The sequence below is a fragment of the Pleurodeles waltl genome, chromosome 1_1, assembly GCF_031143425.1.
Source record: "Pleurodeles waltl isolate 20211129_DDA chromosome 1_1, aPleWal1.hap1.20221129, whole genome shotgun sequence".
Lineage (NCBI taxonomy): Eukaryota > Metazoa > Chordata > Amphibia > Caudata > Salamandridae > Pleurodeles > Pleurodeles waltl.
This window is the reverse complement of record NC_090436.1, coordinates 5,218,891-5,244,342: the sequence shown is the minus strand read 5'-3', so window position 1 is coordinate 5,244,342 and position 25,452 is coordinate 5,218,891. Positions and strand designations below refer to the sequence as shown.

Here is a 25,452-nt window from a genome sequence, read left to right as displayed (position 1 = left end):
AATGTAGATATACATGTATAGCGGATCCTCTGTAGGGACTAATTGAAAATCTTTTTTTGGTGCACAAATAGAGGGAATACTCACTACTGGAACCAGAGCATGGATCAGTGCAATCTCATATTGAATATGTCAGTCACTCACAAGTTATCACCACGGAGCGCTCATTCATAATCAGGAGGATGAGGATAAAAGAGAACAAATGAGCTTTTACACATTTATTTTACAAAAATACGAATATATATATTTGCAGCTCCATTTCATTGCACAATCCTTGTTTTAAAGTATTGGGGTTGGGGGCATGTACCTCGCTTGATTCAAATGTCCCAAGTAAACGCCAGGATAGTTCCAATATTCCTGGAAAACCTACAAAAAAGCCAGGCTATTTCTTTATTGCCCAAATGTTCTGTGAATGAATCTTGGTGCTTGATACACCGAGGAATCCTCTTGTTAAGGAACTCTGACCCGTTTCAGCAGATTCTAATCGGGCTTCCCCAGGACAGGGCACAAGGACGTGAAATAATGAAAACTTTGAGTTTACTGGTGCAGTGCGTTAGCCACATCGGCCTCAGTCCTGCTGTGGGTTTTTTGTACAGCCTCATGAATGTGCCCATTAACATTTTAATGAATTGTCCTGTTGTGTCCATTTGTTTTAATGCATTTGCAAAGATGGGTCTTTAAATCTGTGATCTCATGCACATTATCATTTAAACCACATTTTTACCATCACGTTTCCATTTTTCCAAAGTTTGATACTCTTCGTTTCATTCCCTTCAGAAAAGGTGTTGTCATGATCCAGGTTTTATCAGGGTAAAACATTTGCTGGAATTTGAGCCAAGAATTTTCAATTCTGTTAAGGACACAGAGGTGAGGATTGTGCTTCCCTTTCTTTGTCACTCATTAAACAGCAGCAAATGAAAAAACTGTTTAAACATACTACACATCCCAAGATGCTTTGCCCATCAATCCCACCAATCAAGGCCCAGTGGACCCCTCAAATACAGAAGGCACCATCTTCACTGCCTTTTTCTTTGGACTATCGCAGTCCAAGTAACTTCAACAAAAACTTAACATAATCCAGGGCAATTTCATGAACTTCAAACGGACGCCATCATCCCAGAAGGACAGTTCAAACTCCAAAGATGCCCGAAGCGCCAACATGGAGAAGATGAAATCTGTACATCTCCTCACTCTGTCTTTTGGTCAGCACCTAAAAATAAGAATAACAAACTATTGAGACATCTGTTCACTACAGAATTTAAAATCACAATACGGGTGGGGGTAAATAATATATTATTTCAAATAATCTTGAAATAGAAAAAACAAGACCATTTATATACCATATTAATCATATTATAAGAATTTAAACTCTTGGTTGGGATAAGCCTGGCCCCCGGGTCCAATTGTTTTTTCTATTTCAGGACCGAAGGCTCTGATTACGCTAGCGTAAAGGTGACTGAACACAAAAGAAGCAATATACACCATAGGTTTATAGTCAAACTGTTTGAAAGTAGAAACTGATGACCAATCCCCCATTTTCATAATATCCTGAATAGCAGAACCCAATACAGAGGTATTTGAGGCCACAGTACCTCTGACAGAATGAACACTCAACACTTGTGTATTGATCCTGAATTCTATCACCACCACTAGCCACAGTGGCTGTTGAAACCCAAGGGTTTTTGTAGAGAAATTAACACCTGGCCTAATGGGTCATTTTTTACAGTACCAGTGCTAGCTTTATGGGTCTTTCGACATTTGACTACACACAATTTTTCATTCAAAGGGAAACGCTTGCTAATCAATACTCTTAGAGAAAGTCTTAGTTTTGGTAATAGCAAAAGAAACTCCTTCCGCAGTTATTACTCTACCTGCAAGATCCAGAGCTTTTACATCAGAAGTCCTTCTGCAAGCCGCCAATGTCAGATATTTCTGCTGCCATGGAATCAACACGCTGTTCCAAGCACCAACCTATCCAGCACCTCCAGGCTGATGAATGCTGCTTCCTTGTAGAGGGGGCCCACGCTTGACTAATAAATTCTACAGCCTTGTCCAAAATTCCTGGCAAACATCACTGTTGCCAGAAAGCCTCCAAGTCATCAGGGATAATTGCTCTGAAACCATCATCGGATGGAGTTTCCCCTAAGGGTCCTGGAGCATCTTCTGAGACCAGGGAAGAAGAAGAGGAGGCGGATCACAGGACAACTTCATAAGGACTGGGAACCAAGGTTGGGCCCTCCACACTGTCGTGACCAGAATCAACTTTGCTGCTTGATTTCAGTTGCCACTCTTGGGATCATCATGAAGGGTTGAAAAGCATAATTCAGACCGTTCATCGAGTACTGAGACAAGGCATCTGTCACCACTGCCAACGGACTCGGTCTCCAACTAAAGAAGTCTTCCAGTTGTTGATTCAGATGAGATGCAAAGAGGTCTATCTTGCACGGACACCCAGTATTCTGGAATACCTGCATTAGTTTGCAATCTCTGTGGTCCGTCGGGTATCTGGAGTGCCAATCTACTATGATATTGGATTGTCCCAGAATGTACTCTACAGTCACCGATATCGTGTTGTTTAGGCAGAAATGCCAAAAACCCTTGGCTATCTCTACAAACAGTTTTGATTTGGTACCACACTGCCTCTTTATGTACCTCACTATCAAAATGTTGTCCAATCTGAGCAGAATGCAACAAAACATCTTCTTGGGGAAAAAGGTCCTGATGGCGAATAACCCCGCTACACCTCAAGGCAGTTTATGTGGAGCTTTAACTCCTGAAGAGACCATCTGCCTCCCTGATCTTGGAACTGGGAAGTAACCGAATCCTCACTGAGTCTCACAAAACCCAGCAAGTCTATGGTCCTAGATGGGCACAGAACTGATTTAGATTCACTGATTACAACCCCTCTGGCTGTCATCTGAAGATGCTCCATGGCCAGATCTTTCGATTGAACCATAATCAAAACATCATCGAGATATATGATCATTTGCATGCCTTTCTTTCTGAGGTGAGCAATCATCGGTTTCATCACCTTGGTGAAACACCACGCTGCTGAAGAAAACCCAAAAGCAAAGACCAAATATTCGAGCCACTGGTCTTTCCACCAGGAATTGAAGGAAACGTCCGTCAGGAGGTAAAACTGGAATAGAGAGATAAACATCTTTGAATTCGAGGCGGACCACCCAGTCGCCCCCACGCAGGAAGTCCGTTAAATGGATGCCTACCATCTTGAAATGTCTGCACACAATGTAATAATTGAAATCCCTCACGTTCAAGGTAAGTCTGTGTCTTCCCCCTTCTTTTTGTGCCAGAAAGATATTGTTGCAGAAGCCGGAGGGATGGGGTTGGCAATAGGCCACTGTGTGCTTCTGCAGCAACTCTTCTATCTGAATCTATAAAGGCTGTTAAATATAGCTGTGCTAGAATAAATTGTTGTTCCAGAATCTCATAAAACCCCAGCCTGAAACCCTGGATTGTTTGCAAAACCCAATCTCAAAATGTACCAACCTTTCCTCCCAACTTAACTGATGAGGAATCAATGAGTCTTAGCTGCAGTGACTGGACTGAAAGTTGCCGTTTTGTCCACCTCTGTTGCCTCTCTTTCCACCAAAGCGGATTCAGGAAGGGAAAAAGGTTCCTCTCCTAGTGGAGTCTTGCCATCCTTCATGTCCACGACCATACGGTCCTCTCTGGGCGCTTTGGAAGTATTGCCGGCCCGGAAAGTGGCCCCTACCTCAACTGGCCCTTCCAAAAAGTTGGCACGGAACAAGCAGGTGGCAACAATCAGGGCTGGCATCTGACATGAAATCAGTTACCTCATTCAGCCGCTCAGGCACAACCTCCACAGGGCGACAGCCAAAACCAGAGGACTAAACGTTGACTTGTCAAGCAAAGACCCACACACCTGTACAGTGTCTGTAAGTTGCAAACTCCTGTAACAAGTTATGTGATAGGGGAGGGGTCCATAACTCCGAGATGTGTGATACTAACTTAAAAAGACAGGCTTTAGAAACTTTTGGTAGTCTGCCCCATGCAATGGAATATCTTCCAGATTTCTTTATTAACAAATTCCCCTTCAGAGTTTAGTAAGTAATAAAGAACATTACTTTTCAACCACAAGTTTGACCTCTACTGCTGTGTGATTTAAGTTATGTATGTTATAATCCGCAACATCTTACAGACCAACATTTTTAGTACTTGGAGACAAAAATGTATATTTGTTCGTTTAGAAGTGGCGGGAGCCCATCACCTACCACGAGTATTTAATGAGATAAAATCAAACATTATAAGCCCAACCAGAAGTTGAGTACAGATCGGCGACACTCTGGACAGCTCGAAGGCTACGGCCAGCTTTCCACCTCATACAGTACTGGGCTCTAATTACAAAGTCAGAAAGGAAGACAGCAACAATGTGAAGTAACTTGGGTCCAGCAACCGGGGTACACTACCTGAAAACATTGTATACGACAGAACAGATAAAGAACCCCACTGTTATTAGAGCCTGTGGACTTTGAGAAATGTCACAGAGATCCACGGTGGCTGTCACTGGGCTTGGGTCGAGACAGCAACACCTTATAAGGAAGGGAAGATGAAGGGTGAGCAGGCAGGTGTAACAGAAGGTGATGAAAGCATCCGTAAGCAGCTTTAGAGAACGCCATCACACGTGGATGTAAGGCAGCAGGTGAACAAATATACATTTTGAAATGCACGGTTAGGAGTAGTATGGGAGTGAAAAGCATTTAGTACTCAAGGATAAGAGAGCTGGGTGTGTGAGAGTCTGCACTGTAGATACAGCGGCGTGACAAGTTAAGGGTGGGGTGATCTCCGAGACGGAGGCTGGTGTGATACGTACTTCACCCGGTCCCTTTTCTCCAACCCTCAGTGATGCCCATGTTGGGTTCTCTGATGCCTCAGAAGCTGCTGCTTTGCAGAAAAGCTTTCCTCACAAAAAGGACACGTAAAACAAGTCTCTTTGGTATGTATCCTCTGATGTATCGCAACACGCGAGTTGGTAGCAAATGTCTTCCCACACACAGGGCACAGAAAGGGCCTCTCTCCTCGGTGTCTTTTCAGGTGGAGCACAAGATGTTGCTTTTCTGTGAAGCGCTTATCACACTCAGTGCAATGAAACCTTTTTTCTCCGGTGTGGATTATTTGGTGCACCACAAGTGTTTTCTTCTCAGCAAATCTTTTGCCACACTCAGTGCAAATGAAAGGCTTCTCTCCTGTGTGAACCTTCTGATGACTCAGAAGATTTGCTTTTAAGACAAAGCTTTTGTCACACTGCAAACAAGAGAAGCGTCTTTCTCCTGTGTGAATTCTCTGGTGATACATGAGATTTCCCTTAATCGTGAAGCTTTTATCGCATTCAGTGCATGAAAATGGCCTGTCTCCTGTATGGCTTCTCTGGTGGACTTCAAGTCTTGACTTACTAACAAAACTCCTACCGCACTCCGAACATGTCAGAAGACCCTCTCCTGTATGGAATTTCTGGTGCTGCAAGAAGCCTGCCTGAGAGGTGAAGGTTTTTCCACAGTCAGTGCATGAAAAGAGCTGCTCTCCTGTGTGGACTTTCTCATGATATCGAAGACTTATCTTCTTACGAAAGTTCTTCCCACACTGGGAGCAGGTAAATGATTTTTCACCTCTATGACATGTCAGGTGGTACTCAAGATTTCCCTTTTGGATAAAAGTCTTGCCACACTCTGTGCAGGCAAAGGGTCTCTCTCCTGTGTGGATTTTCTGATGGGTTAAAAGATTTCCCTTAAGACTAAAGGTTTTGCCACACTCGCTGCAAGCAAAGGATGGCACAGCCGTGTGGGTTTTCTGATGCTGTGAAAATAGCTTTTTCAGAGTAAAACTCTTTCCGCATTCGGCACATGTAAAAAGTGACCCAGTGCGGTGTATCTTCTGATGCTGTTGAGCTTTCGTTTGAGATGTAAAGTTCTCCCCACACTCACTGCATGCAAACGTTTGCTCTTTTGAATGTTTTTCTGTGTGGCTCTGAAGATGTATTTTTTTATTAAAGGTTTTTCCACACTCAGGGCAGGTAAATCGCTTCTCTCCTGAATGAATTTTCTGATGTGTCAAAAGATTTCCCTTTTGAGTAAAGCTCCTACCACAGTCACTGCAGGTGAAAGGTTTCTCTCCCGTGTGGATTTTCTGATGAGTTATAAGATTTCCTTTAAGCTTAAAACTCTTGTCACACTGCGTGCATGCAAAGGACGGCTCAGGTGTGTGGATCCTCTTATGTTGTATCAGTTGGGCTCGAAGCAGAAAAGTCTCTCCACATTCACTACACGTTAAAGGGACTGGACCCGTGTGAACCTTTTGGTGACGCTGGAGGCTTGTCTTATAACAGAAGGTCTTTTCACACTCAGTGCACGCATAGGGTTCTTTCTGCATCTTCTCAGTCTCCACTTCTTTACCTGCAAATGAAAAAAATAATACAATTATGTGACAAATTGATGAAGAAATGGAAACATTTAAGAAGGAATCCGGAAGAGAGGATGGCAAAGTGTTTGTGTTAAGCACAAACATGATCAAAAGATGACTCTGCAGTAGTGACAGTTATGTTTGCATCTTTAATATTGGTCGGAAGCATTCGTGAACAAAAGGTAGGTTAGGAAACCTTCCTCTCGACAGTACAGCCCGCCCGACACAAACTGGGTTACTTAATCGGAGGACTACTAGCTCCCTTGCAGAGTTCTGTGTCCTACCCCATGGTAACAGGTTCAAACCAGCGGGTCACATCAAAGTGAGGCAGAAAACATATCTAACCAGGATAGGGAGTTTTGTCATAACTGCCTTAACATTTGGTCTTTTATGGTGAATTATGTAACGAATGTAAATATGGCATAATTCACTGTAACCCCATCTGCGAAATGGTTTATTTTGACATTTTATACAAGAAACACATGCTGTGGTCTGTGCAGAGGTGTTATTTTGCAAGACAACTATTTCATAGCCCCCTTGTGTTTCTTCCCTTGTCCTGAAGCAACGCTATGTTTTAGCCCGTGCTGGGGCACCTACGGGCAGTCATGTGCTTTAGAAATTCATAGCATGGCATTCCGGCTGTGTCAGATGTCTGCTTCTTAAATTAGCATTCAGAAACAACCAAGATAATCAGCTCTAAGCATATTGCATTATCAATGCAAACACTGTCTTCTCAATCGTCTGCGCTAGCTGACTAAAGGTAGAGAAGTAACACTGCTGGGTGTATTTCTAAGGACAGGCAGATCGTTCCATTAGGGAAATACTTGCAGCTGAGATCTGCAAGCAGTGAAAGTCAAACTAAGCCTTTCATTCTGACTTTATACTATGCAATTTACAGTGTTAAAAACACAAAAGTTCAGTGAAGAGCTAGAGAGCAATGTTGTTTTATTGGTAGTATTTGCTGGTTCCCCTGGCCTCCAGGGAAACCTCAGATGTGGGTCACAGGAGTGCCTGTATATACATAAAGCTTTCACTAGACATATGGAGTTTTAGAGATTATAGGAAGGTTTGTAAAAGGCCACATAATGCAGCAACTGGTTTCTGTGGATTCTGAAGCCGTCCCTTGAAGAGCAGAGTCACATGCACGCGCTCTGCAGGTCACAGTGCACATAAAAGGCTGTATAACATTTTTGTGAGCGACAACCAAAGCCTTTTAACAATGAGCAGACAATGCTTGTGTACAGGTTTTGGAAAGTTGCACAGAGGTTATCTATGTTTTACAGGTTTTTTTGTGTGCGTAGATCAAGTAAACTTTAAGGCTGTAAGGAATTACATTAATTCAAACTACATTACTTGATAGATACCTTTTCAATTCAGCATTTCATGGGGGTTAAACTATGCCGAGGAACATCCTACATGACGCGCTCGATACTTAATGGATGTTAAACCTCAGAATCTATCTCATATAGTCAAATAGCTCATAATTTCCCAGGAGCGCCCGTTTTCTCATACCGTTTTGAGGAGGTCCCGTCAGAGTATCACCCCACAAACCACCCGCTACCATACAAGGGCTACGGAAAACTGACATAAAAGAAATGGAGTTCACGGAATCTGAAATCCCGAATCAGTAACCCACGGCCAGTAGCTGCACATCTGGTTCAACAAAGCCTTTAACGAACTGATCCCCCTCAGAACTTCCCAACAGACAAAAGAAAAATGGAAGATTGTAGGAAGGTGGCTCTGTATGCACTATCTCAAAGTAAGAAATAGCATGCACAGAGTCCAAGGGTTCCCCTTAGAGGTAAGATAGTGGCAAAAAGAGATAATTCAAATGCTCTATTTTGTGGTAGTGTGGACGAGCAGTAGGCTTATCAAAGGAGTAGTGTTAAGCATTTGTTGTACATACACACAGGCAATAAATGAGGAACACACACTCAAAGACAATTCCAGGCCAATAGGTTTGATATAGAAAAATAGTTTTTCTTAGTTTATTTTAAGAACCACAGGTTCAAGATTTGCAGTAAACACTTTAAATGCAAGGTACTTCACTTAGATACTTTAGGAACTTTGAATAAAAGCAATATCATATACAGTCTTTGTAAAAATGGCAATAAGCTATTTTCAAAGTGGACACACTGCAAAAATCAACAGTTCCTGGGGGAGGTAAGTAAAGGTTAGTTTGTGAGGTAAGTAACGCACTTACAAGTTTCAGTCTTGGGGTATAGGCAACCCACCATTGGGGGTTCAAGGGAACCCCAAAGTTATCACACCAGCAGCCCAGGGCCGGTCAGGTGCAGAGGTCAAAGAGGTGCCCGAAACACATAGGTGCCTATGGAGAACAGGGGTGCTCCGGTTCCAGTCTGCCAGCAGGTTAGTAACTGCGTCCTCGGGGGCAGACCAAGGGGGTTTTGTAGAGCACTGGTGTAGACACAAGTAGGCACACAAAGCACACCCTCAGCGGCACAGGGGCGGAAAGGTGCAGTGTGCAAAGCAGGCGTCGGGTTTTGTATTGGTTTTAATGGAGGAACCTGGGGGTAACTCTAGCGGTGCAGGCAGGCACAGGGGGGGGAGGGGAACTTCTCGGGACAGCCACCACCTGGGCTAGGCAGAGGGTCGTCTGGGGGTCACTCCTGCGCTGAGGTTCGGTTCCTTCAGGTCCTGGGGGCTGTGGGTGTAGTGCTGGTTCCAGGCGTCGGGTCCCTTGTTACAGGCAATCGCGGTCAGGGGGAGCCTCTGGATTCTCTCTTCAGGCGTCGCTGTGGGGATTTAGGAGGGGTCGTCTCTGGCTACTCACGGGCTCACAGTCCTCCCTATGGTATTTGTTCTCTGGATCTCGAGCCGGGGGCGTCGGGAGCAGTGTGTGAAGACTCACGCTTCCGGCAGGAAACGTGCAGTCTTTGAAAGTTGCTTCTTTATTGCAAAGAAGTAGCAGGTTTTGAGCAGGGCCGCTGCTCACTGGAGTTTCTTGGTCCTTTAGTCCAGGGCAGTCCTCTGAGGCTTCAGAGGTCGCTGCTCCCTGTCGGATGCGTCACTGGTTGCAGGTTTTCGAAGTTCGAGACAGGCCGGTAGGGCTGGGGCCAAAGCAGTTGTCATCATACGTCTTCTCTGCAGGCCTGTAGGTCAGCAGTCCTTCTTGTTTCTTCAGGTTGCAGGAATCCGATTTCCTGGGATCTGGGGTGCCCCTATATACTAAATTTAGGGGTGTGTTTGGGTCTGGGAGGGCAGTAGCCAATGGCTACTGTCCTTGATGGTGGCTACACCCTCTTTGTGCCTCCTCCCTGTGGGGAGGGGGGCACATCCCTAATCCTATTGGGGGAATCCTCCAAACTCAAGATGGAGGATTTCTAAAGGCAGGGGTCCCCTCAGCTCAGGACACCTTAGGGGCTGTCCTGACTGGTGGGTGACTCCTCCATGTTTTTCTCATTATCTCCTCCAGCCTTGCCGCCAAAAGTGGGGGCAGTGGCCGGAGGGGCGGGCATCTCCACTAGCTGGGATGCCCTGGGGCAATGTAACAAAAGGGGTGAGCCTTTGAGGCTTACCGCCAGGTGTTACAGTTCCTGCAGGGGGAGGTGAGAAGCACCTCCACCCAGTACAGGCTTTGTTCCTGGCCACAGAGTGACAAAGGCACTCTCCCCATGTGGCCGGCAACATGTCTGATGTGTGGCAGGCTGGCAGAAACTGGTCAGCCTACACTAGAAGTTGGATTGGTATTCAGGGGCCATCTCTAAGATGCTCTCTGGGTGTATGTTACAATAAATTGCACACTGGCATCAGTGTGCATTTACTATGCTGGAAAGTTTGATACCAAACTTCCCAGATTTCAGTGTAGCCATCATGGAACCTGTGGAGTTTGTGTTTGCCAAACTCCTAGACCATATACTATAATGGCAACCCTGCACTTACAATGTCTAAGGTTTTGCTTAGACACTGTAGGGACATAGTGCTCTTTCACATATGCCCTCACCTGTGGTATGGTGCACCCTACCTTAGGGCTGTAAGGCCTGCTAGAGGGGTGACTTACCTATGCTACAGGCAGTGTGAGGTTGGCATGGCACTCTGAGGGGAGTGCCATGTCGACTTAGTCTTTTATTCCCCACCAGCACACACAAGCTGGCAAGCAGTGTGCATGTGCTGAGTGAGGGGTCCCCAGGGTGGCATAAGACATGCTGCAGCCCTTAGAGACCATCCCTGGCATCAGGGCCCTTGGTACCAGGGGTACCAGTTACAAGGGACTTATCTGAGTGCCGGGCTGTGCCAATTGTGAAGTATGAGGTACAGTTTTAGGGAAAGAACACTGGTGCTGAAGCCTGGTTAGCAGGGTCCCAGCAAACTTTCAATCAAAACGTAGCATCAGCAAAGGCAAAAAGTTAGGGGGCATTTCCTTATAAAGATGTTGTGATCAAAGATAAAATTAAGAAAAATAAAACACTACTGTCCATTCTTCAATGTCAACAGAATGTACTGAGAAATCCGCTGGTCAAATTCGTACCTTCAAAAACTCAACATGGTCGACAAATCCAACATCACAAAACTCAGAAGAAAGATCTTAGATGTTTAAATCTTAAACACCAAAGCACTCCACAAAATATTCAGGGTTCTACAATTCAGAAACCTGACAACTTCTTGATGACAAGATTTTCTGGAACTTCATGTCTGGTCGCTCTACTGCTGTTGCTAAAACTTTGCAATTCTGTTTCTGCAAACCATCAAGGTCTCGATCTGAACCAAAAGCAAGAGGATCTTTAAAAAGTGAACAAAAGACCTACACTTGCATCTTTCAAGCAACTGTGACTCAGAATAATATGAGGCTCACCATCTGATCCATGCATGCCACAAAATCATCTAGAAAATGTTATCTTAATCGATCGCAGGATTTGCAATGAACATTATCGTCAATTCCTTAACTAATAGGGGTGTTTCCAGCAGAACTCCAATTCTCTCACATATGAACACTCTTTAAGAACAAGCATTGGGAAATACAACAGGTCTCATAATTGACCTCCATTGGCTTTGCCAGTTTGCTTGTAACACACTGTACAGCATACGTGTCATTGTGTAGGTGAGTACAGCACATATGCACACACCAACAAAATGACTCAGGCACTTTTCTGTCCCTTTTTACTTACCAGTCCAAGTTGGATCGGTGACTAAAAAGAAAATGGAACATGCAAAAGCGTTTTTTTTTTTTTTTTTTTAATCGGGTCGGGGAGCAGAAGCATTGCTGGGCAGGGAAGCAACACAGAGGATTTAGGGGAAGCACAGAATCAACATAGGGAGAGTGGGGAGCAGAGAAGCAACACAGGGAGGGCGGGGAGAATGGAAGCAACAAGGGAAGGGCGAGGAGCACAGAAGCAACAAGGTGAGGGCGAGCACAAGCAACACGTGGAGGGCGAGGATCATGGAAGCAACAAGGTGAGAGCGTGGAGCACAGAAGCAACAAGGGGAGGGTTGAGGAGCACAGAAGCAACAAGGTGTGGCGAGGAGCACAGAAGCAACAAGGTGAGGGCGGGGAGCACAGAAGCAACACGTGGATGGTGGGGAGCACAGAAGCAACAAGGGGAGGGCGGGGAGCACAGAAGCAACAAGGGGAGGGTGAGGAGCACAGAAGCAAAAAGGGGAGGGTGAGGAGCACAGAAGCAACAAGGTGAGGGCGGGGAGCACAGAAGCAACAAGGTGAGGGCGGGGAGCACAGAAGCAACAAGGGGAGTGTGGGGAGCAGAGAAGCAACAGGGTGAGAGTGGGGAGTACAGAAGCAACAAGGGAAGGGCGAGAAGCACAGAAGCAACACGTGGAGGGCGGGAAGCACAGAAGCAACAAGGGGAGTGTGGGGAGCACAGAAGCAACAAGGGGAGTGTGGGGAGCACAGAAGCAACAAGGGGAGGGCGGGGAGCACAGAAGCAACAAGGGGAGGGTGGGGAGCACAGAAGCAACAAGGGGAGGGCGGGGAGCACAGAAGCAACAAGGGGAGGGCGGGGAGCACAGAAGCAACAAGGGGAGGGCGGGGAGCACAGAAGCAACAAGGTGAGGGCGGGGAGCACAGAAGCAACAAGGTGAGGGCGAGGAGCACAGAAGCAACAAGGAGAGGGTGGGGAGCACAGAAGCAACAAGGTGAGGGCGGGAGCACAGAAGCAACACGTGGATGGCGAGAAGCACAGAAGCAACACATGGATGGTGGGGAGCACAAAAGCAACAAGGGGAGGGCGGGGAGCACAGAAGCAACAAGGGGAGGGCGGGGAGCACAGAAGCAACAAGGTGAGGGCGGGGAGCACAGAAGCAACAAGGTGAGGGCGGGGAGCACAGAAGCAACAAGGGGAGTGTGGGGAGTACAGAAGCAACAGGGTGAGGGCGGGGAGCACAGAAGCAACAGGGTGAGGGCGGGGAGCACAGAAGCAACAAGGGGAGGGCGGGGAGCACAGAAGCAACAAGGGGAGGGCGAGGAGCACAGAAGCAACAAGGTGAGGGCGGGGAGCACAGAAGCAACAAGGTGAGGGTGGGGAGCACAGAAGCAACAAACACGTGGATGGTGAGAAGCACAGAAGCAACAAGGGGAGGGTGGGGAGCACAGAAGCAACAAGGGGAGGGTGGGAAGCACAGAAGCAACAAGGGGAGGGTGGGAAGCACAGAAGCAACAAGGTGAGGGCGGGGAGCACAGAAGCAACAAGGTGAGGGTGGGGAGCACAGAAGCAACAAGGGGAGGGTGGGGAGCACAGAAGCAACAAGGTGAGGGCTAGGAGCACAGGAGCAACACGTGGAGGGCGAGGAGCACAGAAGCAACAAGGGGAGGGTGGGGAGCACAGAAGCAACACGGGGATGGTGGGGAGCACAGAAGCAACACGGGGAGGGCGAGGGGCACAGAAGCAACAAGGGGAGTGTGGGGAGCACAGAAGCAACAAGGTGAGGGCGGGGAGCACAGAAGCAACAGGGGGAGAGTGGGGAGTACAGAAGCAACAAGGTGAGAGTGGGGAGTACAGAAGCAACAAGGGGAGGGCGAGAAGCACAAAAGCAACACGTGGAGGGCGGGGAGCACAGAGGCAACAAGGGGAGTGTGGGGAGCACAGAAACAACAGGGTGAGGGTGGGGAGCACAGAAGCAACAAGGGGATGGCGGAGAGCACAGAAGCAACACGGGGATGGTGGGGAGCACAGAAGCAACACAGGGATAGCGGGGAGCACAGAAGCAACACAGGGATGGCGGGGAGCACAGAAGCAACAAGGGGATGGCGGGGAGCACAGAAGCAACACGGGGATGGCGGGGAGCACAGAAGCAACACGGGGATGGCGGGGAGCAAAGAAGCAACAAGGGGATGGCGGGGAGCACAAAAGCAACAAGGGGATGGCGGGGAGCACAGACGCAACAAGGGGATGGCGGGGAGCACAGAAACAACACGGGGATGGCGAGGAGCACAGAAACAACACGGGGATGGCGAGGAGCACAGAAGCAACAAGGAGAGACACAAAACCTGCCCTGATCTCTGATCTAAAACCCATTGTGAACGGGGTGCAGCTTAGGTGGATTCAACAGTGTATCACCACTCTGCTGAACACAGTAAAAGGAATCAATATCACAGGAAGCATCTTGGACTAGATAAGACTCACACCTTACTGACTGATGAAGCGTTATCTCAGTACCGCCATTCACTTCACACAACATGGAGGTAGGTGTGCCCCAAGGCCTGAAATTCCAAGCTATCTTGACAGCTCAAGACTAGGTGATTTGCCCTGAGTAACAACACTGAATGCTAACAAATCACCCTTACATAATGCAGCCGATACAGAGAATCTCAAATGTGGAAACTGTAAAAATCCACAATCCTTTGAGAAGCTGGCCATAGGTTACCAATAACAACTTTAACAGAAGTGTCAAATTTGGGAGTCGGCACAGACTCCGCCCTCTCCAAAAGGCCCTTCAGTTTCCCCCAAGTGGCAAAAAGTGCATTTCACACTATGTGGAAGATGGAAGGTATCGGCCCACATTTGTGAAGCAGTTCAGAGATAAAGCAACGACCTTCCTCCCTGTATCACGGCTGGATTACGCAAAAGCCTATGCTATGGAGTATGTCTTTACGTTATGATATACATACACAAAGAAATCAGCATGCAGGAGCAAGACAACACCTTCACTCCCATCCCTGGGATCACATCCCCCTGCATTTAAAGCCCTTCTCTAGCTCCCTGTTGCCACAACACCCATGTTCAAGAACCTCTGGAGTACAGCGGAGGCCGTAAAGGGGAAGACTTCAGTGCTTCTATGAGGAAAGCTCAAGAGACTCTCTCAGAAAACAACACTGCGGCCAAGAGTGGCACCTCAGCTAATCATAGTGGCTTCCAAAAAAAAGGTCCAAGTGGCATCACTTCCTTAGTGCAAGCATCAAAACCATGAAACATGCTTCCAACAAGGGTACAGCTACTGACAACCACCTGGGATTTAGGAGGATGGTGAAGGCATGGCTCTTTTCAGAAATGCAATGACTAGACCTATTCATACAACTAAATACGGAGAGGCCCGACAGTCATAATTCTGCCCTATATCAGTACTGGGGAACATTGTGCCACACGGGCTCCAGCCCCACGACTCACAAGGCCACTAAGGATTATTATGCTGAAATTCCCACAAGGAGTCACCTGATGAGCAGCACCAGGCATGACTGGAACAGTCAGAATGAGGTGGGGTTGGCAAAAGCTCGACAAGATCAGAAATGGTTACTTCATTATGAGAATAACATTTGACTACTACTAAATAAAATTCTTCCATAACACTGGATAATTCATAAAGTGTGAACACAGAGTTTACAGGACATCCTATCCTTCATTCACAGCTAGTGAAGAGTGACTGACTCGGGCACTGTGCCGTCTTCTGCCGAGTGACTGGAGGACTGCAGTGCCTCGGACACCCCGGGCCGAGCAGGGACGTTCAGTTCAGTTTAATATAACTTTTTACACCCAGGAGGGATTCCTGAAGCTAAACAACCACAGGGCAGCAGAGCCTGGAAGGTTAACCCAAAGACCTCCATAAAAAGCATGACAGTGGCCAAGGGATGGAATTAACACGCCAGTAAGACATCAGCTTTATGTAGCTGGCACAAGATATCTCTGCTAGTATTTCAAAGACGCAGGGGTCCTACACCAGCAGCAAACCAAGGTCTCTGCGTCATATCAGCAGCCAAGAACCCCACATTTTACAATGTCAGTAGCAATATAAGTGTCTGAATAAAGAACACAGGAGAAACAATGTTCTGAGGGTTGTTCCATATCTTAGGGCAAAAGAAATAACATCTGTTTTATATGCATATAACTGTAGCCCGCTCTCGTGTCTCCGATTCTGAACAGCTGCCAGGCAGCACTCCTGGTTCAGCCACAGTATTAATGTGTATTTGACTGCCAGGGGCATATTATTGTTCCAACAGTCAAAAACTGAAAACTGTGGCAAATGTACATTTAGGAAGGGTTTGTGCTACTGAATCCCCTTCCTGTGTCTGTCAGGGACTCCTGCGAGCTGTACAGCTCAGTGTCATATTCTAACATTCAATATGGACCTTATGAGCTGAGCAGTGGACTTGTCCTAGGAGCAGATCTGTAGGCAGAGGCCACAAACTAGGCAAGCAGTGAGGGAGAAATGCAAGAGGTGAACTACAAAATATCAATGAGACAAAATAAAAACAACTCTGCAAATAAAAAACCTACTGGTTTAGAAACTGAGCTCACAACTCAGACACAAGCTGCAAGTAGGAAGCAGCTATAACAAATGGCAAAAACTTTGGCCACACTTATAAAGATTGAAATGTACACAACTTCAAGGCACACAGGAGGGAATCCAACACTATACATTACAAGCAAGTCTCCAAAAGGTTCAGTGGCCACATATAGGTGAGAGGTCTGAGACCAAATGCCTCTGTCAAACCTATCTGCAGTGCCTCTTATATTGTAAAGTTGGAGGACATTTCACCCCTTGTAGTATGTGAGGCTGTCAGGTGGTCCCAGGACCTCAGTGACACCTTAGACTAAAACTGGTGTTTCCTCCGCCGGGACTTCTTGTGCAGGACTTCTCAGCCTACAAGGGCAATGCTGAACGCAGAGCTGCATGTGCCCGACGTCAACAAAGCTGGCTAAAGGTGCTGTACATGACACTCGGCCGCGTGACGGCGACACCCTAGTTTTATCTTTCATCTGCAGAGCGCAGGGCTATACCTGAATTCCATCCATGAAGAAAGAAATCATTCTTTCTTTTCCGCCTGCCCAAGAGATATGTACATTGTGGAGGTAATGAAGGAAGCGGGCATGCAGCTCTCCGAGGGAACTAACAGGTTGGGATATCACAGTTTTGAATATCATTTAAATCCCTTTATGTTGTCTGAAGGCTGCAGGAATACAGAGCTATCATTAAATAGGCTGTAATTACCATATGCGAGGCATATGTGTTTTTATTATTAGAAGCACATCAGGCATCAGAATGCACCCGTAGTGAGAAAACTGAAGCACCCACAACAGAGGCACAGAGGTTCGTAATTTCATCAGCCCAACTAAAGGGGGAATCGGGGAGAAAAGGGCAGGCGTCACCTAAAACCTCCTTCAGCTCTCACAACTGAGTCTGCAGTTCCTCAACCAACTTACACATCCACCAGGTAACGGTGCTCAGGACCACTAACCAGCAGCTCCTTGCTAACAAAACGACTCATGAAATCTCCGCAGGTAGCCCCGTCTCCAACGTCCTCAGTTCTGTCTGAGCCTCCTTCCCTCAGCTACGGGAATGCAGGCGAGACACTTTTACTGTCTGGGAACACAGTCACCACCCTCTACCCTGTGCTAGACGGACCAAAGACAACCAAAATGAATCCCTCTGACCTCCATTACTTAGGCTCGCTCATAAACAACTTAAAATCATGCACGTATTCTACACACAACACATGCAACATACAGAGTAGATGTCAGCGTACGGGTCAGAGTACGAACATACTAGCAGAACTTTATACAAGTGGGTCAACAGGCCTCACTATCGACTACATAGATAACAAGGTGTGGTCACGCTACTGATTTATTCTTAAAACATGGTGTAGGAAACTGGCCCTTGTTGCAGTTACCCCCCCCAAACTTTTTGACTCATATTGATGCTGACTTGACTGCAGCATGTGTTGTGCCACCCTAAGGGACCCCTCACCCAACACATGCACACTGCCACTGCAGATTCTGTGTGCTGGTGGGGAGAAAAAGGCAAAGTCGACATGGCATCCCCCTCAGGATACCATGCACACAAAATGCTGCCTGTGGCATAGGTAAGTCACCCCTCTAGCAGGCCTTACGGTCCTAAGGCAGGGTGCACTATACCACAGGTGAGGGCAATATGACCCTACAGGGTCTAAGTTCATTCGTAGACATTGTAAGTGCAGCGTGGCCATATCAGGAATATGGTCTGGTAGTTTGTCAAAACGAACTCTACAGTTCCATTATGGCTACAATGAATACTGAGAAGTTTGGTATCAAACTTCTCAGCACAACAAACCCCTGCTGATGCCAGTGTGTGACTGATTACAAAATGCACACAGAGGGCATCTTAGAGATGCTCCCTCTATTTTACCCAATCCTCTAGTGTAGGACTGACTGGTCTAAGCCAGCCTGCCACTAGCAGAAAGTTTTTGCCCCCATGGGGTGAGAGCCTTTGTGCTCTCTGAGGCCAGAAACAAAGCCTGCTCTGGGTAGAGGTGCTTCACACCTCCCCCCTGCAGGAACTGTAACATCTGGCGGTGAGCCTCAAAGGCACAGGCCTCGTATTACAGTGCCCCAGGGCACTCCAGCTACTAGAGATGCCCCCCCCAAAAAGCTCCCACTTTGTGCAGCCAGTACGGCGGGAAACTTAGGAAAAACAAGGAGGAGTGACTACTTCAGCTGGGACTACCTCTAAGGTGTCCAGAGCTGAAGTGACCCCCCGCAGAATCCTCCATCTTGGTGTGGATGACACGGACCAATAGGGATAGTAATGTTCTCCCCTCCCCAAAGGGAGTGATCACAAGGAGGGTGTAGCCACTCTCAGGGACAGTAGCCATTGTCTACTGCCATCTGACCCCTAAAACGCCCCTAAATCTTGTAGTTAAGGGCTCCCTGAACCGAGTTAGTCAGATTCCTGACGACCTCACAAGAAGGAGGACTGCTGAGCTGAAAACCCCACAGAGAAGAGAAGGAAACAACAACTGACTCAGCCCCAGCCCTACCAGCCCGTCTCCTGCTAGAAAAAGCTGCAAAAGAGTGACGCGTTCTGCAGGTCCGGCGACCCCTGGAAAGCCCTCAGGGGACTGCCTGCATCACAGCGGACCAAGAAACTCCAGTGGACAGCAGACCTGTCCATCAAGAAAGAAGAGGAAACTGCTTCTAAAGGACTCCCACCTCACTCCAGAAGCCTGAGTCCTAAACCACTTTGCACCCGATGCCCATGGCACTTGTCCAGGTGGCCCAACAAGCCAGAGAGGATCCCCAGGTGATTCTGACCGAGTGTCCGCCCTGGGCTGACCTCTCCACCCCTCCACAACGCTGCCTGCAGAGAGAATCCTGAGGACCCCCCAACCGTGACTGCGACTGCCCGGGACAAAGATATCTGACGCCTGGAGAAGCATTGCACCAGCAGCCACCAGCCTCAAGAGAACCCGACCACCGGTGCAGCTATGACCAGCAGGTGGCCCTCCTCCCTATCCAGTGGGTGGCTTGCCTGTGCCTGGCCTGCAGCGCCTAGGTGACCCCCAGGGTCCGTCCATAGAGTTCCATTGGAAACCCGACGCCCTGTTGGCACTCTGCACCCGGTGGCCCTTGTGCTACTGAGGGTGTGGGATTGATGCCTACTTGGGGCCCCTCCAGTGCTCCTCTAAATCCCCCTGGTCTGCCCTTTGACAACACGGGTACTTATCTGCAAGCAAGCAACCGAGTACCTCGGCTCCGTAGGATTATTTTGGCTCCTGTTTCACCTTTGCACCTAACCGGCCCAGTGTTGCTGGTGCTGGGTGCTTGTGGTTATCTTGAACCCCCAACGGTGGGCTACCTATGCCCTGGAGCCCAATCCTGTAAGTGTGTTACTTACCTCAGAAACTGTACTTAACTTACCTCCCTCAGGAACTGTTGACAATTTCACTGTGTCCACTTTTAAAATAGCTTTTTGCCATTTTTAAGAAAACTGTATGTATTCAAAGTCCTGAACTTACCTATGCAAAGTACCTCACATTTTATGTACTTACCTGCAAACTGAATCTTGTGATTCTAGAAATAAATTAACAAAAGATATTTTTCTATATAAAAATCTATTGGTCTGGAGTCAAGTCATTGGGAGTGTGTTTCTGCTATTGCCTGTGTGTGTATAACAAATGCTTAACACTACCCTCTGATAAGCCTACTGCTGGACCACACTACCACACATAGAGCATTAGTATTATCTATTATTGCCTCCGTCAGGCCTCCGGGGAACCCCTGGACTCCGTGCACACTATATCTCATTTTGATATAGTATATACAGAGCCAGCTTCCTACACGTGGTACGCTGGCACCACCGTTCTTTGGGCTACATCCAGTACAGCGAGTTTTTGTCCACAATGAGGGCACAATAGTGCGCGCCTTCAGGTCACAGGACAAGTCTAGGACCTCATATTATCAGGGACAGGCGTGGGCCTCCGCACACACATGTAGATTAGTGCAACACAAGGGCCAAAATGCGTACTCACACCAGGTACACCCGCAGGTCAGCACTCGCAGCAGGGGAACGTGCTGGTAGAGCCAGCAATAAACATTCCCGCCCGACAGCAACTTGAGGACTGGGTGTACTATATCATGTAAAGCACTTTAAACTGGACAAAAAACGTAAAGAACTGTGGTAGTGTGTATTCGTAAACGCCAAAGCATCAAACAGTTTGCATGGCATAGATCTCAAACACTGTAGGTGCTGCCATGAAAAATAAAAGGGAGTGTGAGGTGTTTGTGTGTGGTGCACAGGAGAAATGAAAGCTGTAAACAACCAAACAGTTTCAGAAATGAGTTAATACAGAGGATTTAGCTGTAGCCTCGCTAAGTCGGACAGCAGGGTTCGCTTACAGAAAAAGTCTCTGAACAGGTACTGAAGGGGAAGACGCTCCAAAAACATGAGTAGTCATCAGTGTATGTTTAGGCCTATTAGAGATTATTTAGGAAGGGTCTTCATCAGCGCAAGGGGACTGAGCCAATGACTGCGGCACCCTGCAAAGGGTCAAAAGTTTAAAAAACGAACATATGCAGAAGGAAGCAACAGCACCCAAGAAGTAGAGGGACTGAAAAAGATGTTCACCAAATTCAAGAAAAGCACCTGTATGTGTGAGTAACAACTAGGATCACAAAATGAACACAGCTAGAGTCTGAACTTGGAACAAGAAAAACTAGACTTCAACAATCAATGGGTGTGCAGTAAACACAGGAATATGGTGGCGAAAAACCTCTGCTCTGCAAGGGGACAGGAAAAATGTCTTTTTATGCAAATAAACTTTTAAAAACAACTTAATGGGGATGAATAAATAGGCCTTACAATGCCAGAGAAAAGCAGGTCCACTGTCCCTGTCAGTGATGCACGAGCAGCCGAGAGCAATGCTTGACTATGGACACAAAGCACATCCACAACTGGATCAAGCTTTGGCCTTTGGGTAAAAACAGTCTCATATCTCTATATATAGTTCAATGTTCTTCACGGTATGTTTCACCTACGCCTCAGCAGCCCTGCACTGACCGCCCTACGACAGCTTCCGAGGTACGCGGGGTATACAGGGTTAACCCTCTTATGTTTACTTACCCCAGCGGAGAGGTAGTTTCTTCAGCAAATAAAGATAAAGTACATCTAACTTTTTGATGCAACCGAGAGAGTATGTTTGATACACAAAACACGAGGAGATTCTTTTAATAACTCAACATAAGAGTACAGAGGGTAGAAAGGGTGGTGCTGGGGCTGTGTTACAGCGCCTGAGAGGTACACAACTGAAGTATCCCAAGCAAGGGCATCAGCTTCCTCTCCAGCTTGGGGTCTTCCAAGCCGAACGCGATGAACCACCTACATTACTTGTACAACTCCAGAATCAATCACTGAGTTCATAATCAAGTGCACCCATCTCAAGCACCTGCTGCTTTTGCCAGAAAATTACTAAAAGTTAACCCTGTAACGTTAAATCATGGTATTCTGCCTTTCTAACAGTATTACGGTGCATTCTGTTACTTACTATTCTTGGTGAAGGAGCTTCCTGTGTCCTACCTCACAGCCTGGAAGCAGAATACTATTTACTCAAATAGTTCTTTAAGGTTTACACTCGGTAAAATGCCCATTTTGTTGGAATGAAAGAAACAAGACAGAATATTTCTACTCATCTGTAGTAAACGTTATCAGTGTGCAGAAACACATTTCAACAACTGTTCTCGCTAAATGTAGCAACTTTTATAGGCCATGAATTGCTATTTCCTTTTGCTCACGCCTGTAACTCAGCTGCTCGAGGTACTTTCAAGAGCTATGATGTTCAGTTAGTAGATTGGGTGATTTTTTTACAGTGTAAGATGAATGTTAGAAATGAACTTTCACCAAAACTTGAATACTGCACTTGATGTGGATTAAAAGAAGGTGTGCAGAGTTGTGCGTGGTATTAAGTAACAGCACTGGACGGAGCACTGGAACACACCGCGGAGGGGGATGATTGTCAAGTGGGATACAATGCCCCTTCTCCTTTACCCCTTTGCGCGTCTTCGATGACGTCCTTTCCTGCTCCGTGGCTTGACCTTACGCCACAAAATGGAGAATCTTCCCGTACTTCTAAAACGAAAAAAAGTGAGTTGAAAGTTGAACATCCGATTGTGTAGACCTCACAAATAGATGGACAAGAACACGTAAGCGCAGGAAACGAGCCTCATGCCACAGGAACCGCACATTCACACCAGGTCCACGGTATAATCAACAACCCCTACCACGTAACCGAAGGAAACGAGCCTCATGCCACAGCAACTGCACATTCACACCAGGTCCACGGTATAATCAACAACTCCTACCACGTAACCGAAGGAAACGAGCCTCATGCCACAGCAACCGCGCATTCACACCAGGTCCACGGTATAATCAACAACCCCTACCACGTAACCGAAGGAAACGAGCCTCATGCCACAGCACCCGCACATTCACACCAGGTCCACGGTATAATCAACAACTCCTACCACGTAACCGAAGGAAACGAGCCTCATGCCACAGCAACCGCGCATTCACACCAGGTCCATGATGTAATCAACAACCCCTACCACATAACCGAAGGAAACGAGCCTCATGCCACAGCAACCGCACATTCACACCAGGTCCACGGTATAATCAACAACTCCTACCACGTAACCGAAGGAAACGAGCCTCATGCCACAGCAACTGCACATTCACACCAGGTCCACAGTATAATCAACAACTCCTACCACGTAACCGAAGGAAACGAGCCTCATGCCACAGCAACTGCACATTCACACCAGGTCCACGGTATAATCAACAACTCCTACCACGTAACCGAAGGAAACGAGCCTCATGCCACAGCAACCGCACATTCACACCAGGTCCACGGTATAATCAACAACTCGTACCACGTAACCGAAGGAAACGAGCCTCATGCCACAGCAACCGCGCATTCACACCAGGTCCACGGTATAATCAACAACCCCTACCACGTAACCGAAGGAAACGAGCCTCATGCCACAGCACCCGCACATTCACACCAGGTCCACGGTATAATCAACAACCCCTACCACGTAACCGAAGGAAACGAGCCTCATGCCACAGCACCCGCACATTCACACCAGGTCCACGGTATAATCAACAACCCCTACCACGTAACCGAAGGAAACGAGCCTCATGCCACAGCAACTGCACATTCACACCAGGTCCACGGTATAATCAACAACCCCTACCACGTAACCGAAGGAAACGAGCCTCATGCCACAGCACCCGCACATTCACACCAGGTCCACGGTATAATCAACAACTCCTACCACGTAACCGAAGGAAACGAGCCTCATGCCACAGCAACCGCGCATTCACACCAGGTCCATGATGTAATCAACAACCCCTACCACATAACCAAAGGAAACGAGCCTCATGCCACAGCAACCGCACATTCACACCAGGTCCACGGTATAATCAACAACCCCTACCACGTAACCGAAGGAAACGAGCCTCATGCCACAGGAACCGCACATTCACACCAGGTCCACGGTATAATCAACAACCCCTACCACGTAACCGAAGGAAACGAGCCTCATGCCACAGCACCCGCACATTCACACCAGGTCCACGGTATAATCAACAACCCCTACCACGTAACCGAAGGAAACGAGCCTCATGCCACAGCACCCGCGCATTCACACCAGGTCCACGGTATAATCAACAACTCCTACCACGTAACCAAAGGAAACGAGCCTCATGCCACAGGAACCGCGCATTCACACCAGGTCCACGGTATAATCAACAACTCCTACCACGTAACCGAAGGAAACGAGCCTCATGACACAGCAACCGCGCATTCACACCAGGTCCACGGTATAATCAACAACCCCTACCACGTAACCGAAGGAAACGAGCCTCATGCCACAGCAACCGCGCATTCACACCAGGTCCACGGTATAATCAACAACCCCTACCACGTAACCGAAGGAAACGAGCCTCATGCCACAGCAACTGCACATTCACACCAGGTCCACGGTATAATCAACAACCCCTACCACGTAACCGAAGGAAACGAGCCTCATGCCACAGCACCCGCACATTCACACCAGGTCCACGGTATAATCAACAACCCCTACCACGTAACCGAAGGAAACGAGCCTCATGCCACAGCACCCGCACATTCACACCAGGTCCATGATGTAATCAACAACTCCTACCACGTAAGCGCAGGAAACGAGCCTCATGCCACAGCAACCGCGCATTCACACCAGGTCCACGGTATAATCAACAACCCCTACCACGTAACCGAAGGAAACGAGCCTCATGCCACAGCACCCGCACATTCACACCAGGTCCACGGTATAATCAACAACTCCTACCACGTAACCGAAGGAAACGAGCCTCATGCCACAGCACCCGCACATTCACACCAGGTCCATGATGTAATCAACAACTCCTACCACGTAACCGAAGGAAACGAGCCTCATGCAACAGCACCCGCACATTCACACCAGGTCCACGGTATAATCAACAACTCCTACCACGTAACCGAAGGAAACGAGCCTCATGCCACAGCACCCACACATTCACACCAGGTCCACGGTATAATCAACAACTCCTACCACGTAACCGAAGGAAACGAGCCTCATGCCACAGCAACCGCGCATTCACACCAGGTCCATGATGTAATCAACAACCCCTACCACATAACCAAAGGAAACAAGCCTCATGCCACAGCAACAGCGCATTCACACCAGGTCCACGGTATAATCAACAACTCCTACCACGTAACCGAAGGAAACGAGCCTCATGCCACAGCACCCGCACATTCACACCAGGTCCACGGTATAATCAACAACCCCTACCACGTAACCGAAGGAAACGAGCCTCATGCCACAGCACCCGCGCATTCACACCAGGTCCACGGTATAATCAACAACCCCTACCACGTAACCGAAGGAAACGAGCCTCATGCCACAGCACCCGCACATTCACACCAGGTCCACGGTATAATCAACAACCCCTACCACGTAACCGAAGGAAACGAGCCTCATGCCACAGCACCCGCACATTCACACCAGGTCCACGGTATAATCAACAACTCCTACCACGTAACCGAAGGAAACGAGCCTCATGCCACAGCACCCGCACATTCACACCAGGTCCACGGTATAATCAACAACCCCTACCACGTAACCGAAGGAAACGAGCCTCATGCCACAGCACCCACACATTCACACCAGGTCCACGGTATAATCAACAACTCCTACCACGTAACCGAAGGAAACAAGCCTCATGCCACAGCAACCGCGCATTCACACCAGGTCCATGATGTAATCAACAACCCCTACCACATAA

The 25,452-nt window shown here is 47.7% G+C and overlaps 1 protein-coding gene across 1 annotated transcript in view; it reads right to left on the bottom strand.

The window, feature by feature from the left end:
- Positions 1-200: 200 nt before the first annotated feature.
- The window catches only part of LOC138249600 (zinc finger protein 84-like), an 83,469-nt gene continuing 58,217 nt past the window's right edge, over positions 201-25,452 (bottom strand). The window contains exons 4-6 of the mRNA XM_069203559.1: positions 22,135-22,215; positions 4,850-6,425; positions 201-1,207 (exon numbers count right to left, since the gene is read on the bottom strand). Of these exons, the coding sequence (XP_069059660.1) occupies positions 4,876-6,425; positions 22,135-22,215 (1,631 nt within the window). The 3' untranslated portion in view covers positions 201-1,207; positions 4,850-4,875. The remainder of the gene's footprint in view (positions 1,208-4,849; positions 6,426-22,134; positions 22,216-25,452) is intronic.